The following is a 17,624-nucleotide window of genomic DNA, read 5'->3' as shown; positions in this document are numbered from 1 at the left end:
TTGCTAGAAACATCTTACTTTTTTTTTTTATTAATAACTACTGCGAACCCGAAGAAATGAGGTCTATAATTGGCTGCTAAAAAAAAATTGGCATCCAACGGAGTATTTCTCTAGAAACGAGTTCCCCCTCATAGATTGTTTTTAAACTAATTTTTAAATAGAACATTTTCTCATTAAAATTAAACTAAGATGAAGCTTCTAAGAAATAAATTAGGTTTTTCCAACCAAATTTATTATTTTTAAGCTTTTTTCAAATAATTTAAATCTTTTTTCGACCATGCTTCAAAGTAAATTTTTTTAATATAGTATTTTTACATTAAAAAATGATCCTTTTGTTTTCAAGTCCTACTTATATGTCATTAAGAATTGTAATACCTTGTCTATAGAGTTAATAAAAGCGTTTCAAGGCAGTTTTTTAAACTTTAAATCCCTGACTTGTACATTATTTAATACAATGATTCTCTTTTATTTGAATTTTTTTTTGTTTACAAGAATAGCAAAATAATTAGATTAATAATCGTTTTAAAGTAAAGTTTTATACTAGGTTTTTAATTTTTTTACATTTATAAGTAATCTTGGATTCCATTGAATATATTATATATATTTTTTTTCTACTATTCGCATATATCTTTAAGTTAAGCATATTGAAGTTCACAAAAAGACTATTACTATAAATTTAATTCTTTTTTCCTAAAAAAAAAAAATCAGATGGGGACTTATCAGTTTCTTTGACAAGTTTCATTTAACTTTTTTTTTTTTTATCCAAAAGTAAATCTTGATGGAAAAAGTAGAATTCTTTTCTTGCAGCAAAAGTGTGTAATGTATACTATATTCCAGCAGAGAGCACTCTTTACTTTACGCTAATTTCAAATTGAATTGATCAAATTGAAACGTTTGTTAAATAACTGATTTTGCAATGATTGGTACTAAGGAAAACTTCTTACCAGTTATTTGTGATATCATTAAGATTTATTAATTAAGTAAAGTTTATCTATTTTTAAAGTATATTTTATAGTATATATCCTAAAGTATATATATTAAGTAATGTATGTTTATATTTTATTCTTATTTTATTTTTATTTCTATTCTATGACTATATATGTACATATATATGTATGATATATGTATATTCTATAAATTATTATATGTTGAATTATTATTAAATGTTACTTTAAATTATATTTCTTTGTAACTGGGTGATTGCCCGTATAGTAAATAAATAAATAAATTTAAAGCCTACTGCTGTAGGCTGTATTCAGAAACCACTTAAAATGGTTTTGAATAAACGTTTAAATAATAATTTAAATAAATTTTTAATAAATGAATAAAGTTTCTCTTTCATGCGCCATTTATTTTACTCTTCTAACGCCTGTATAATATTTATTTATGAGTTCGAAAATTGCTTAAATTTCGAGTTTGAAGATAAACTAATATTCAGTATTTTTTTCGTCAGTTTACTCCAACTGATTAGTTTAATTCAGTCAACAAATGGTTACATTTGAACTTGGACGTAACAATAATTAGCAAAAATGATAAGTTTCAAGAAACTTTAATTACATAAATACCTGTGTTTGTATAAATCACATTTGTTTCGGGTACAATCTGGAGTTTGGCACGTTTCGCCCTAGAAAGGGACCTTCTTTACAATTAATTGCCTAGCCAACTTTATTATAAAGTATTTTCAGTTACTATTACGCATAATCTATTACTTAAATAATACAATCGAGGTTTAAATGAAGTGATGGGAAGAAAATGGAAAATGTTAGAGTTTTTCAATTATCCTAAAATTTCGCAAAAAACACACCAGCTGATTTCTTTAAATTTAGTATATTTATCATGCAAATATATATATATATATATATATATATATATATATATATATATATAATAGTAGCTGTGTAATTTAGAAAACACAGAAGAAAGTGTAGTTTTTTTTTTTTTATAGTCAGTTGTTCTTTGTTATCTTCGATCATATAATAAGGGTGAAGTTAATTAAAGACAACCCCTCAGACGGTCCTTGGACCATGAGAATTTGTCTGTTACTACTATATATAATTAAATAAGTAAATATGTAATTTGGTAAACATTTAAATAAAGACACTATTATTATTATTTTATTATATAATAGAAAAATTCTTTTTTAGTACTAAGGAAGGGCATGGTCGATTTTCTTCCTAGGTACCTTTTACTGAACGTTAGTGAGAACTAAATATGTTGCTAAAATTGCGAGTTTGCTGAAGATCGTACAATAGAAGTGTGACTATCCTAAACCTTTATACTCTTTAGATTCACCACAAACTCAATTGGACAAAGTCTAATCGCTTTAAAAATTAAATATTTTTGGAAATTGTACAGATTGAGGTCACCTAAAATTAGCAAAATTTCTGTGATTAAAGTAAATTTTGAAAATTATTATCAGAGAAAGTAGTGTGACTGTTTTTCACCAGATGAAAAACATAGAAATGAGTTGCAATAAAATTAAAAAAGAAATGATTTGCTACAAAGTGGGGAGAGATTTCTTTTCTAAAGAGGGGAATGCAAGTCTTCTCCTACCATCTTAACCGACCAATTCTACCTGGTCTACCTTTCATTTAGTCTACCTACTATACTCTACTTAATTTAGTCTATGTTGTTCTAAACTATTTTCTTTCTCATCATCTGGCTTCTTTAGAAAACAACTTTAACGAACATGTCATATGTTACAAGTGTTAATTCTAATATTATTTCTTATTAAAGTGTTTTCTGTTTTGTTTTATTATTGCCAGTTGAAGAAATTTCATCATGAGAAACCAAGGATACAATGCAATGTAAGTTAAAATATTTCAAATATTTCTTGTGGACTTATTATGCAGCATTGCAACCTTACCCCAAATGGTTGGAAGTCCCGTTTCGTCCAGCTTTAATACAGAGTTTATTTCTTAAAAATTTGTTATTAAAATTCATTTTTAATTTAATTTTCAATTTTTCCTACGTTCTCTTAATTGTGATAGGAAAAAACTGTTCCTACAGAATTTTGGAAATTTAATTTTCTATAGGAAACGGTATCCACTTTGAACACCTGTATCCGAAACAAAAAGTTTTTTTTACAGATATCTAGCTTTTTTTTAAAAAAAAATTGACTATTAAAAATGGCAAATTTAATCTTATTATTTTAAACACTAAGAGAATTGACAGTTTTCAAAGATTTTATTTACTTTAACAACTTTTCTAAACAATTCTATTTTTTTTTTTATAAAATGGAAAAATTCCCAAATCTCCAGAACCTTTCTTTAGAGTCGAGGGAAGCTTAAATGTAAGAATGTTCTCTCTCTTAAGTTCTGACTCTCAGCCTACCATATAATTCCGTACTTTTTCTTCACTGACAAATCTACATAGGCCCATGCGATGCATGTGTTTTTTTCAGTTCTGCAGTAGTCCATTTAGAGGCCTACCATTGTCTGAACAGCCATCTCAAAGTATAACTGTAGTCAAATTTCGCTAGTGGCTAGTGGTTTATTATTACCTTTTTCGCCTGCCTCTTACCTGGATATCACCTACAACTATTTGTATGCCCGTACTTAGTTAGATGTACTACTGCAGCATTTTGCTGTTCATGAATGACCGAATCCTTCCTCAGATAGAAATGCTTATTATGCTGTTGTCCTGAACGCCCGGTGACCCAAACACACCCTTATGACCAGGCGGTTATACTGCCTTCAAATCATATCAAACTTCGTAGAATTTGATATCCAATATTGTCACATGGATGTCTCAGAGAACCAAAACCCATAGAAATACATTAAAAAGATATCCTTATCCTTAATGTGGTTAGGTCCGCAGTGCTAGATAATATCTTTGATTGTATACCTGACCGGTTTTAGACTTATATCCATCATTAGAAGTAGATTAATTAGTTTGGTGCAGAGATTTAATCTTCACTTACGTTACCGTTCTCGCACTACACTTGCCGACTTGCTGAGTGCAATGAACATGCGTGCTACAACGGATAAAATGAAAGATAACCTTTTATTTCTGGTATAAGCTCAAACACTGCTCAAATCTCCAAATTCTTCTTAATATTCTCGTCTGAATCACAGCGGTTCTCAGTTGGTCAGCTTTATTTGTTGGACTGCACGTTATTAGCTACATTCAACAAATATTTTCCCCTATAATTCTCACACAAAATCCTGTTTAACATTCATTCATTGGGAATCCTTTTCTCCGCTCAATCTGTCAAATTCTTTAATGTTAGCGCTTTTGATGAATATGGTCAAATATTCTATTTTATATTGCTGACTTATTACCTTTTTACTTATTCAATAGCATTTTATATCACATGGTGTTCTTTTTTTTTTTTTAATTTTAAAACACATCATCGCCATACTCAGTCCAGAAACTGTGAGATAGACGTGCATTGCGCATATATATGTGTTCAAGAGTTAAGGGGTCTATATTAAACCCCAGTATGCGTCTTCTTTTGTGGCTTTCAGGCAATGCTTTACATTTTTAGCCTTAGCCTTTGCAGCTATCCATCTGATAATCACCCTTTTTTTAAAAAACTATTTAATTTTCACTAAAATCAACATAATCTAAAAATGACCAAGATCTTATTTTCTTCCCAGACTTCTCGATATGTTTCATATTTTTTATTTAATTGTTTACTTAATCAGCATAGAAATTAACTTCGGATTTATATACATAATAATATGATTAATTGGTTTTTGTAAATAATGAAAGCAATAATTTTGCGGTCTTTTTATTGGTAATTTTCGGTTTTTTCTTATACATACTTAATTTTTCTTCGTGTGTATTCCTAAACGAGATCCTTCTCTTAGTTTTTGAATATTTTTTTTTACATAAATAATAATTGAAATTTATGTTTTTGCATTTTTTAGTTCTGTATGGATTTATAAAATTATGTATTTAAATTAATAGATTATACATTACATCAATGGAAATTATACACCTACAATGTATTTTTGTATATATTACATCGTAGACATAATATTATTTTCATTAATGTAATTTTTGTGCAGTTTCATTTAGTTTTGAACTGTTTCATTCCGTAATATTTTATTTTTACTTTTATTATTTTCATTTTACATATGTCATAGTAGGTACAGTATTAGTAGGTACTTTCTGTTATTCTATTAAATAAGAAAAGGTATTGAAATCTTTCGGATTTTCGATTTGTAGTTTTATTCTGAAATATCCGTTCCCTGAGTCAGAAAAAGTAATTTTTACAAAGTTGTGACTGTGTTGAACGCAACAAACAACTAAAGAGTTAGTATCTATAGTAATTTAAAAACGAAAATCGCAGCAAGTTCAAATTTTGATATTTAGCGCAGGCACTCCCAACAGTGGATATGCCACAATAAGGTTTTAGATTTAAATTTGTCAAGTAGGATATTATCCTGGTAAATTCGATTATTTAGTATTTCTGTGAGAATTTCTTTTAAAGTACATTGTTAGTTAATTGATAGTGCGTAGATTAAAGAAAATTTGTGAGTTCGGACCTTGAGAATAGTAGTAAAAGCCAGATATTGTTTTATATTGTATTTTGTGGTTACAATAAATTTCTTTTGGTATTGGTTAAGGTAAGGCCAACTGCCACTGTACACCTTATGAACGAGCTGTTGTAAAATAAATACTTTTTCTTTCTCTTCTTAAGAAGATAATACGCTTTAAATAATGGTGCAGATTTTCTGAGTTCGATACAAATTACATTTGTATCCTCCGTAAAAGTAATAATTGTGAAATACCAAAAAAAACTAGTAAATAAGCAATTTATCCACAGATGAATTGTCATGGTTTACATGAATTTTTATGCCAAAAATGAGATCATAAATTCAATCTTATACACAACTATTCGTACTTTTACTGTTCCACATCTTCCAACTAGAGGTTTTCGTGGTTCCCCTTTGTCGCCTGAATGGCTTACAAACATCTTTTTTGGGGTATTCTTTTTTATCTTCTACCTTCACCAAATATCCCCTGCTATTTAAGCGTCCTTTTATCTATATAAATCCAAACAGATTTTGTTCTTTAAATTAGATCTTTAATTTTTAATTAAACCCACCGAAAATTTGTCTGTGTGAAAATTTATATTGTGAGCATGTGTTTCACATCAGATTTTGATATTCAGTATTACTTCAGGAGAGTTTGAGAAACAAAAAAAAAAATATCATTAAAATAGAATAAATGTTAATAACACATGGGAGCGAAAATTGTGAAATATTTTTTTTTGTTTAACATTATTTGCATAATATTTTCTTAATAAATGGTAAGCTATGTGTATTTCATTCAAAATAATAATAATAATAATACAAATAAATTTCTTTTGTTCATGCTAAGTCACACACTCGCAAAAATAATAATAACTTGTAGGACATAATTTCAAAAACATATGTTGCAATGGATTCCCACACATAAAATTTGTACATAACGTAATCAAAGGTAAAGTTAGAGATGAAGCAATTTAGAAGAATAAAATAAGGGTATTTGTACGTAGTTCATGTTTAATGCTATTTATTTTTTTTTTTCTTATAATGGAACGAGGTGAGAGCAATTCTTGAGATAGTGAACAAGTTCTCAGTTTATATGCCAGAAAAATCAGGATGTAACTAATACCTTGTTTATTTTATCTTCATTCTCTATGGAGCTTTATGTTTACAAAAGGTTTTTAGCTAAATAATAATAACAATCGTCTGGGCGCTAATGGCCCTAATTAGTCGATTCGCCCCAAAAGAATAAATAAAAATAAACCTGTGTCAACTCACACGACTCACTCTTACTCCAATGATAAATTGTCTGTATATACATTCATTCAAACTCGTAATTTAAAAATATGTTTAAATATATTAAACATTACCTAAATATTATTCAAATAAGTTATTGATATACAGGGTGTCCCAAGCTATATGGATAACGACTTTTTCTCGGAAACTAAGATAGCTAGAAAAAAACTAAAAAATACGTGTTCCCTTAGTTTTTTGATAGAAATCCAAATATACTTTGTAAATTTTTATCGGTGCTTCCAGAAGCGAGATACAGGCACCAACAGCATTTTTTCAAATGAGAAGGTGCGGTTTTTATTTCAGAAATAGATTCCTCTATTTTTTTAAAGAAAAATTTACTTGAACGGTTTTTTTCTGTGAGCGATATTTTAGAAGTTAGGAATGAAAACATGATTCTTATAAGAAATGATAATATTATAACGGTTTTTTGATAGAATAAGAAGAAAAGTACTATTTTATTATAAATTTTACTCCTCATTAATATTACAAATCATGCTCGAAATGGCCTCCACCATTAGAGATGCATAGACATGCACTTTCCTGCCCCTTACTGCCAAAGAAATAGATTCAGCTTTAACCGACTTAAAGGTATCTATTATTCTCTGCTTTAGTTCATCTACAGATGCCATCCCGACTTGATTCTGATACACCTAGATTTAGAAATGCTTTTAGATAAGCAGAAATAAGGAAAGAAAGAAAAAAGTTATGAATAATCACCTTGTTTTTCAGGTATCCCCAAAGGAAATAGTCCATAGGTGTCAAGCCCGGTGAGAGAGGTGGCTACTGAATCGCCATATAACACGCCCATCAAATTGTCTATCGAGATATCTCTTTACATGCCTGATGGTGTTATATCGACACGGGGGGCGATTCAGTAGCCACCTCTCTCACCGGGCTTGACACCTATGGACTATTTCCTCTGGGGATACCTGAAAAACAAGGTGATTATTCATAACTTTTTTCTTTCTTTCCTTATTTCTGCTTATCTAAAAGCATTTCTAAATCTAGGTGTATCAGAATCAAGTCGGGATGGCATCTGTAGATGAACTAAAGCAGAGAATAATAGATACCTTTAAGTCGGTTAAAGCCGAATATATTTCTTTGGCAGTAAGGGGCAATTGGCAGGAAAGAGCATGTCTATGCATCTCTAATGGTGGAGGCCATTTCGAGCATGATTTGTAATATTAATGAGGAGTAAAATTTATAATAAAATAGTACTTTTCTTCTTATTCTATCAAAAAACCGTTATAATATTATCATTTCTTATAAGAATCATGTTTTCATTCCTAACTTCTAAAATATCGCTCACAGAAAAAAACCGTTCAAGTAAATTTTTCTTTAAAAAAATAGAGGAATCTATTTCTGAAATAAAAACCGCACCTTCTCATTTGAAAAAATGCTGTTGGTGCCTGTATCTCGCTTCTGGAAGCACCGAAAAAAATTTACAAATTAAATTTGGATTTCTATCAAAAAACTAAGGGAACACGTATTTTTTAGTTTTTTTCTAGCTATCTTAGTTTCCGAGAAAAAGTCGTTATCCATATAGCTTGGGACACCCTGTATATGCAAGTAGTGCACGAAATTTAGAGACAATCAAAAAGGATTTTTCGAAAAAATATCAGAAAAATGAAAAATCCATTCATTAATATAGGAATTTTGATTGTGAAATTTTCTACAACTCGAGATTTTAGTTAAACATGTATCTCTTTCTTTTCATATATGAGAGTTTCGCTTAAGTGAAACTTTAGAAGTATACCTCACCTCTCTCTACTTTTTATTATTATTATTATTATTAAAGTATGTTCATATAACACGAGAACTAAAATCTAAAAATCACTTTTTTGGAAACTTAAATACTTGTATTTGTGGTGAAAACTGGGTACCAATTCTTGACCGTTTAATCTTTCTTAATTTATATTAAAAGAATGTAAAAAACAAACAAACCTGTACCGTCTATCCATTGCCGTGTATAACAGTTTTATAATTTAATTGTAAGTTTTATGACACGGTGTTTATTTTTAAGAAATATTTGTTTTAATCAAGTTATAAGAACCTATTTGAAGCACATATTATTGGACACCAAATTTACTTCAAACAGTCTTGTGAGCTGAACGCCTCAGGTACTAAAGAAATCCTCTCGCAGAATCATTTTTCCTTAGAAAATGTTTTTAAAATAAACATTAAATAGCCATCCAGAGTATTGAGAATACACACTGGTAGGGTTCCCACAGCTAACTGTAAATCAAAAAATTTGCGAAGAAAACATAACTAATTAATAACGTAGTTTCCTTTATAAATACGCCGACATGGCTTTAGGCCGTGAGTCATTATGGTGCCGCTCTCTTGGTAAATGGTTCAATGATTTTTTCCTCCTTGAGAAATTACAATCTCTTTTATTCATATCACCGGCCAACTTCATTTGTATTATATAGATATGTTTTTTGTTTTTTTTTAATGAATTTTTATTTATTCGTTTGTTTATATTTATTCAAATGATTACACATTTCGGCAGCAATTATGCTTTATAGGAGCTATCTGAAAGATAAGTTTATGTCGACATCTATTTTCACGAATGAGATGGGCTCCTTAGAGGCCTCAAGAGTGTAAGGTTCACTTTAACAATTTTAATTATTCTTGGGATGATGCTAAATGTATTCTATTATAAACTCTTTTATATTTTATTTTGGAGAGATAGCGAGTACATAAAATAGCAGTTAAGTGCCTTATAGAGGAAAAAAAAAAATACAGAAGTCCGTTAATCTCCCACAGTGTGGAAATTTGTAGCAAATATATTGAATATGTTAACGTCATTGAAATCAAAAATCTCACACGACTTTCTGTTCTACAAATCTCAAGGTTCTAACTTAAAAACATTTGTTATTTTTAAACTCCAAAATTTAAAATTAAATTTAAGTTTTAAATATTTAATTATTACTAACATTGTCTACGTATTACATATTCGTATATATTCGTAAATATATAAAACTACATATTACACCGAAATGATCTTCAGATGGAACCTTCTCCTCTGGGTCTTCAGGATACCTTAAAAAATGTAATAGAAAAATTATTCAAATAATCTAAAAGTAATACTAATTACTTGATCTATAATTTACACTTCATTATTATTTCATTTCTTATATATTTATATTTACAAATTAAATATTATTTCAGCTCACTAAGAGCTTTACACATTTTCTAAAAGGAGTTCAGTTCTTCATAGATCTTGATACAGTCTTGTAACTTGAGATGGCTTTTACATTAAACTTTGTACATATGTAAATAATCTACACAAGAGGAAATAAGATGGATAATTGAAATGAGTGGTGATATGGTTAATTTGAATTATAATCAATATTATAAAATGAACAGAAAGATCTCATTTCACTTTCTAGCTAACTGTCCTCCGTCTTGTCGGAATTTTCTTTACGCTATTTTAAAAGAATATTTTTACCAAAAGTAGAGTAATCTCTTATTTATTTTTCTTTAGGCGGGACTCAACTTGCAACTACCGATTAGGTGTCGTGGACGGGTTTATGCAAATACTTTACTACAAAAATTGTTTTTTTTTCTAACAAATACAAAGTAGCTACACGCGGGATTTGATCTCGGTATCTTTCATTCACAAAATCACGTTCGTGACTACAACACCAACGACCTTCATTTGAACATTCTTACAGTAATAATTGCTAGAGCGCACAATTTAAGTTATACAGCTAAAGTTTTGTGCTGAAAAAATAGTTATTGTTAATAGCAATGTTTTCTTTTTTTGTGCAAAATTTTTTGTGTGCTGCGTTAGCCTTAAAATGAAAAAATGCTACTGTTTTCCTCATGTTACAGTTTTTTTTATGTATTCCATGGTTTTATCACAAAAAAAAAAAAAAAATTAGTGAGAATTTAATACGTCATTGAGTTATGGTAAAACTCAGCTAAATATGGGTAAAACTTAGTAAATATTCCAATGATTATGGAAAGTAGTTATGAGTTTTGACGTTCCACTTGACGGCGCTCTGAACCAATAGTCTGAATTCTTTCAAAGAGAGAGATTGGAAATTTATGCCCTACTTTATGCTTCAGAAAATTATTACTAATTTTTTTAAAAGAATATGAGTACCTACTTGAAAATGTATTTGTGATTGGTTCATTTAAATAATTAAAATTGAAATACCCACATGAATTTCCGTTATTTCAAGTAGAGAGATCAAGAAATTGTGTACAAGTTCCATCGACCAGAATACAGGCAGTACTCTGAAAAGGTTTTCCGGGCGTCAATGCCCTTACATGCTGACGCGTTAAAAAGTCAAAAAAAAACAGGGTAGAGATTGTAAGTTAGTTATAAGTCTCTGGTTCAGATCTGTGATTTTTCCACTCTCAAAACTTGCACGGCAATAAAATTTAAAAATACCAAAACTCTCTAGATTCCCCAGTACTTTCCAAAAATCATTTTTCCTCCCCAAAAAAGTTTAAAATTGATTTTATTTACTTTCTGTCACCTCTCTGTTAGAAGCATTACTAGCTTTTAGTTTTGTGTTGTCGCCAATGAAATTCAATCTTTTTTTTTATATTTATCTGGAGGCAAAGAATCTGAAAGAAGGTGGTCCTGGACTGTAAGAAAGGCGAGGAAGAAATTCAAACTATGTTTCATGAAGTCTGGCTGTGAGTAGTCTTGTATTAACATGCTGCAGAAAATATTAAAAACAATAAAATGGTTCTTAGTATGGAGCCTAACAAATTGTGCTGAGTAGAGTTCAGATACAATATTTAGTCATTCGAAAACTAACTCGAAATGCTTACTAACTAGAGTACTATATTTTTTGTATTGAAGTAAACTATTGTAATATTAAGTAGGATGTATAAATAAAAACCAAAGTTAAAGTAAATTATTGAGAATGGTTGATAGAAAAAGTTTTACCAATGATTTTTTTTTAATTATAGAATTACTTCAAATCATTAAATTTGGGCGAGAATTTATCGCTCTCTTAATTTTATTACAGTAAGTGAAAAGTAAAATGGAATCCGAGGAGCAGAACAATTCCAGCGTGGACAAAATGTTTAACCTTCAATAAGTAACAAATAAATAAATATTTATATCAGAAATTCCTTAGCTTTCCAATATGATGCAATTGCTTCCTTATTTATAATTATTAAACATGAACAAAATTAAAATAGCATACATTTGTAAAATGAAATTTCAAAAATAATGGGTGAACTACCATGTTATGAAACCCAGTGATTAATGAGAATCACTTTCTCTGGATCTACCATAATTTTACCTTTTTTGGTATGGATAAGTTTATTTATTTTGAAAAAATAGAAAACATTAAAACTTTGACGGTGGCATTCATGGTTGCTGATTTACAAATTTTCTTCAAAAAATAATTATGAACAAAAACAGCTTATCTGGCATCCCTATCACTGGGTTTACTCCTAGACATTCTGATCGCCTACCCGAGATAAGGGTTGTGGAGTATACACTGCTTAAAACACTCTTTCACCTTTGATTTGAGGGCCAATTTACTTGGGAATCTGAGAAAGACTTTGCGAAAAGGGATGCATGTGTCACAAGAGTAATAACATCTGACTACCGCACTTCTACAACCACTTTAGAGCTCCAACAAGCTCGACTGTCATTCTCTAATTATCAATTTTTGAAGTAAAAAATTCCATTCTTCACAATATACTAAAAAAGATAATGCTACAGTGCTAATTTACCTTTGGTTCTGTACCAGTCTGAAGACAGCAGCAATTCTACTGCTACATCCGATTTCAAGTAGGCGGCACACTACACATACTGTTTACCCTATCAATAGTTTGAAACGAAAATACGTACAATCACAGTGTTCGTTTACCTCTACAATTGTGCACAATTCCAGCTTTTTTCGCTGCATTTATGAAAGAAATGCAAGGTGATAAAGTTCAGAAGCTTTGCATTTTCTTAATATTTCGAATGTCTGTATCTCCTGCCCTATTAGTGTAATCTCTGTACAAATATGTAAAATCATAGTGTTCGCTTACCTCTACAATGGTGTACAATCGCAGCGTTCTAGCTGTATTTATGAAGGAGATGTAAGGTGATAAAGATATGGGAGTTTTACATTTCCTCCATATTTCTAATTGCTGTATCTCCTATCCTATTGGTGTAATCTCTACGAAAACATGGGCAGTTATAGAACTCATCTACCTCTACAATTGTGCACAATTCCAGCTTTCTATCTGTATTTATAAAGGAGATATAAGGTGATAAAGTTTGAGAGTTATCTTTAAACTGAAAATGTAGAATGCTGAATGAACTGATTTTTATGCAAATTCTTAGTTTCAATAACATTTAAGCGCATAAAATTACGATTAGAGAGTCGATTGAGGTTTTTTTTTTTAAATTCCATGACTTCCTTAATTTGTATTGGTTTCATAAACATAAGGGTTTAGTTTTACCATATTTTATTTTTCCTTTGATTTTGTGAGAACAACAGATAATACAGGATATTAATACGACAAGAACTATTAAAGTGTGCCATCGATGGCTTTCTATGTCTTCAAAGTAATTTTCACTTTATTTTATCGTACGGGCAGCGCATCTGTTTTTACTGTTAATATTGTAACCACACAATCTAACTAAAAATAAACAAAATGGTAGAATGTGAAGCCTCTAAAGACTTTTTCCTTCAATTACATGAGATTTTTGTCCATCCAAATTGAGAGCCTTCCAAGACTTGGTTGACCGTAAAACTCGTATTATTGAAGATTAATATGGATTATATATAATTTATCCAGGTGCCACGATAGCCGAGCAGTTAAGAGGCGAGGCTTGCAAAGCTAAGAAACATTTAGTATTGGGTTCAATTCCCGGTCTAGACCTTAGATTTAATTTAATGTTTAATAAAAGGAATTTTACATTAAAGTATTTTCATTAGTCGCTTCCGTCCACTTCACCTAATTTGATCGTTGTACGTTAAGCCCGCCTGAAAAAAATAGGCATTACTTTACTTTACTTTTACTGAATGGATAAATGGAAAAAGAAAATCAAATATTAAATTTTATTAATCATAAAAAAACCTAAATGGTTAATAAAATTGACCATTAAAAAATTAATTTGCTCAAACCGTCGAAAATAGTTTATTACAAAACGAAATTAATTTATCAGAAATCTTATTAATAAATAACTTTTTCAAATTCCTAATTCTTTGAGACAATCTTTTTATTTCTTTTAACATTTTGTTTAAACTGCTATTCATTCAACTCTGTGTATCTAGATATTTAAGATTTTGACTTAGATTTAGCTCCGAATTAACAGAATTTCCCCTCTATTTATAGAGTTAAGAATAAAACTACTGTGATCAATTTTCTGCTAACGTTCGATAACGAACATTCCATAACAATATTGATTGCCTTAAAAGAAAATGCATATTTTTCTTTAATTAGTAAGAATAAGCATATAATTAGGTTTGTAAAGTTTTTTGTTTACGCTGATACATAGGTTTTAGCTACATTTGTTTCTTTTAAAAAAACTATACGAATTATCTACATACGTTGCCATTAATTTTAACTTGTTTGGCACTTTAGAATTTCTCTAATTATTTTCTAGACATATGATTGCGATCTTACCAAATTTTTGAAATTGAGTTTTCAGCGTTAATATCCATTTTGAGATACCCTCTGAACTTGATATTTTCCAGCAGTTAGGTCCAGTTAGATCTTAGAAACGCCAGAAAAGTCAACACTCAGTTGTATATTTTACCATTCAGAACAATCCTCTTTATAATAGAACTCTTTACCTCCAACTTTAAACAATAAAACTGTAATAGCATCATTTAAAACTGAATAGTACAATTATTTAATGCAACTATTCAAAGATGGCGCCAGTAATATTAAGTTATAATTATTATTATTGAATTAAACAGTTGGATAAATAACCCAACAATTATTATTACGTATTTAGTAAATATTTGTAAAGTTTTATCAGTTTAGCTTAGAGGCCTTAGTTAATTTATTTATTTTAATGCATTTTTTCGTTGTCCTTGGGGGTTATTGTCCTAGGACAGGGGTCGGCAACCTATTTTAGGAAGAGAGCCATTTCTCCTTAAATAATTTTAATAATTCTTACCAAGAGCCGCAAGGATGATAATGTAAACAACTCTGTAGATCATTTGTATTCGCAAATTATTATTTTATGATATTCAATAACATTTAAATGTTTTATATATTAATTTTAACATATTGCAAAGTAAATAAACAAATACATAACTAAACCTGTGTTTAAATGAAAATAGGGGCAGTCCTATATATTACGTACTGTATTTTAATATAATTCTATTCAATTTCTAACCTATCACATTTAAAATTCTTTTTGAAAGAATATCTTTACTTTAATAAATGAAATTTTCATTTGTTTGAATAAAATTGAAATATACAATTTATTTTGGACAGATTGAAGAGCCACATAATTTGGATAAAAGAGCCGCATGCGGCTCGCGAGCCGCGGGTTGCCGACCCCTGTTCTAGGAGATTAAAAAGTTTCTTTCTTCTGTGTGTGGGTTCGCGTTAGTATTGTCTCAGTACGAAAAATTGCTTAAATCTTTTTAATTGAATAGATTTTTCAGTATTTTTTTATTTTCAGCAACAGCTGTTATAGATTGTCTTTAAACTGGCATACTTTTTGTTTTTTTATAGGTTTTTCTTTAAAGTGCCATTTCATTGTTATGTAATTAATACTTTAACTAGCGATCGCCTATTTTTTCAGGCGGGGCTTAACGTCCAACTACCAATTAGGTGTAGTGGCCGGGGGCAGAAGCTCATACTTAACTGTAAACAATTTTTTTTTCTAACAAATAAAAAGTAGCCATACCCGGGATTCGAACTAGTGATCTCCCACACACAAAGCCAAGCTCTTCACCACTAGACCAACACTCGCCCCAATTCAACAAGTATTAATACCAATCAAATAACTAGGCGAAATTATAAATTTTGTATAAAATCATCAGCCTAACCAAAGTGCTATTTTATCTAATTGATTTGTATTGTTACCAAAAAAAAAAAAAAAATTCACTTATAAAAGAGAATAGCTCTGTATTTAGGAAAAACAAAGAGGAGATTTCATCTTTGCAAAAGAAATTGTCAAATTTGACTAACAACCACCATACTACTGTCTATCGGATAGTTACTAATTTGTGATTTGTAAGTAGCTTATCTAATTAGGACTTATATAATAGTTCGTGAAATTCGAAATCTCGAGATTATAAAGTCTGAGTCGAGGTTTCAAATTTAATTTGTCTTAGGACACTTTGTCACTGGTATTCTTAAGACATTCTTATGAGATCTATACTGTTGCGAAAGAGACAAATTGTTTTTTTGCGTAGTACTAATTTTATTGATTAAGATGATCAGTTTTTATATTTTCACACAAGAGCTGAGAAAATCCATCACCGGACAGTGAGTTGTAAGAAGCTCTTAGGGGGTGAAAACTTTTAAGGGCCAGCAACTGGATTCGAACCCATGATCTCTTTGATAGAATTCAATTGATGGTATTCGCTAACCACTCAGCCAATCCCTTCCCTGGGGGAATGGGCTTACTACATATATTAAGCATTTACAAGGTTTTAAATATCTAATCAAAATTCCAAATACGAAAAAAATTAGATAATGTACTGTTATTGAAAATACTATTTTATTTAATAGATTCTAGCATATTTTTAAAAATAAAATCTTTAAATTTAACGCGTGTAAATATTGGAAGAGAACTACTTTTTAATGCAAATTGTGAGTTTAAATCAAAATTTCAGAATAATCGCTTTCAAAGCTGTAAGCCAACATTCGTACGAAATTCCGAATCGAATGACATCTCATTCATTGAAATCGATTCACGCGTTTAGGCGCTACGTTGTTTACAAAAAAAAAAGGTTACAAGAAGAAGAACATTTATTCAAAATGTTGATTTTTTCTCCCCAATTTTTGGCAACTTTTTTACTCAAATTCAAATTCAAGTTGGTGTTTTTTCAAAGTTACGCTTTCCGTGCAGTTTTTGACGATCAACCCTTATACCAACATCCTACAGGACAGTTTTAATGGATTTATAGCTTAGATCTTGATGGTGAATTAGGATAATTAACCGTTTCCTTAAACTTTATAACCTTGGTAAGAATTTTAATATGATTCAAATATTCAAAGTTAGAAAACAAAAATTGTTAGATCTTTGAGAATGGTAGTATTTTTTGCAATGGTAGTATGATATTTTTTGTTTTTCTTTTAGTCACTATAATTTTATGTAAACCTTGAATACAATAAACCTTTTCATCATTAGGCATATCACTTTTAGTGGTAAAATTGTTTTCCAAGAAAAATTGAAATGAAAAGCATTGATACTTTTTTTACGATGGACAGCTACGATAGAACTCAGCAGAAAACCGCGTGAGAGATAAATTCAATGTTTTCTCATGCGTAGAATTGGTACATTTATCTTTCATGAAAGTAACGCTTTATTGGAAAGTTTAATGTCACGCATCTCTCCCTAGAACCAACTTAAAATCAATTTTCATGGAATAGAAAAACTACCAAATAAGACTGATAAGACTTTTATATTATTTCATAATCAAAATGTCTAAAGTAAATTGTTTAGTTTAGAGAAAAAACAAAAACAATAGTGTTGATATGGTTATTTTAGTTTGAAGAAAATTTTGAAATTAGAATTTTTCAGTTTTGATGTAATCGTTTGTTCGTTAAGTCTTTCATTCCGAAAATCTGTCACCATACTCTGAAATTTTGTCTGCAGAGGATCAGGTCTGGGCCGATCTTTCAGATCTGTTCCTCTGTTTTTATTCATATTGTGTGAATTAACCAATTTTTTTTGAATAGTTC

The 17,624-nt window shown here is 29.7% G+C and overlaps 1 protein-coding gene across 3 annotated transcripts in view; it reads left to right on the top strand.

Moving 5' to 3' along the window:
• Positions 1–2,590: 2,590 nt before the first annotated feature.
• Positions 2,591–17,624, top strand: part of nahoda (DOMON-like domain-containing protein nahoda) — a 57,966-nt gene continuing 42,932 nt past the window's right edge. For all 3 annotated transcript variants that reach the window (XM_074137680.1, XM_074137679.1, XM_074137681.1), the window contains exon 1: positions 2,591–2,807. In XM_074137680.1, the coding sequence (XP_073993781.1) occupies positions 2,782–2,807 (26 nt within the window). In that variant the 5' untranslated portion in view covers positions 2,591–2,781. The remainder of the gene's footprint in view (positions 2,808–17,624) is intronic.

This window comes from Rhodnius prolixus, unplaced genomic scaffold (assembly GCF_049639745.1).
Source record: "Rhodnius prolixus isolate KJV_2025 unplaced genomic scaffold, Rpr scaffold_11, whole genome shotgun sequence".
Taxonomy (NCBI): domain Eukaryota; kingdom Metazoa; phylum Arthropoda; class Insecta; order Hemiptera; family Reduviidae; genus Rhodnius; species Rhodnius prolixus.
Note: the sequence above shows the minus strand (reverse complement) of the source record. Positions and strands in the feature narration are given on the sequence as shown.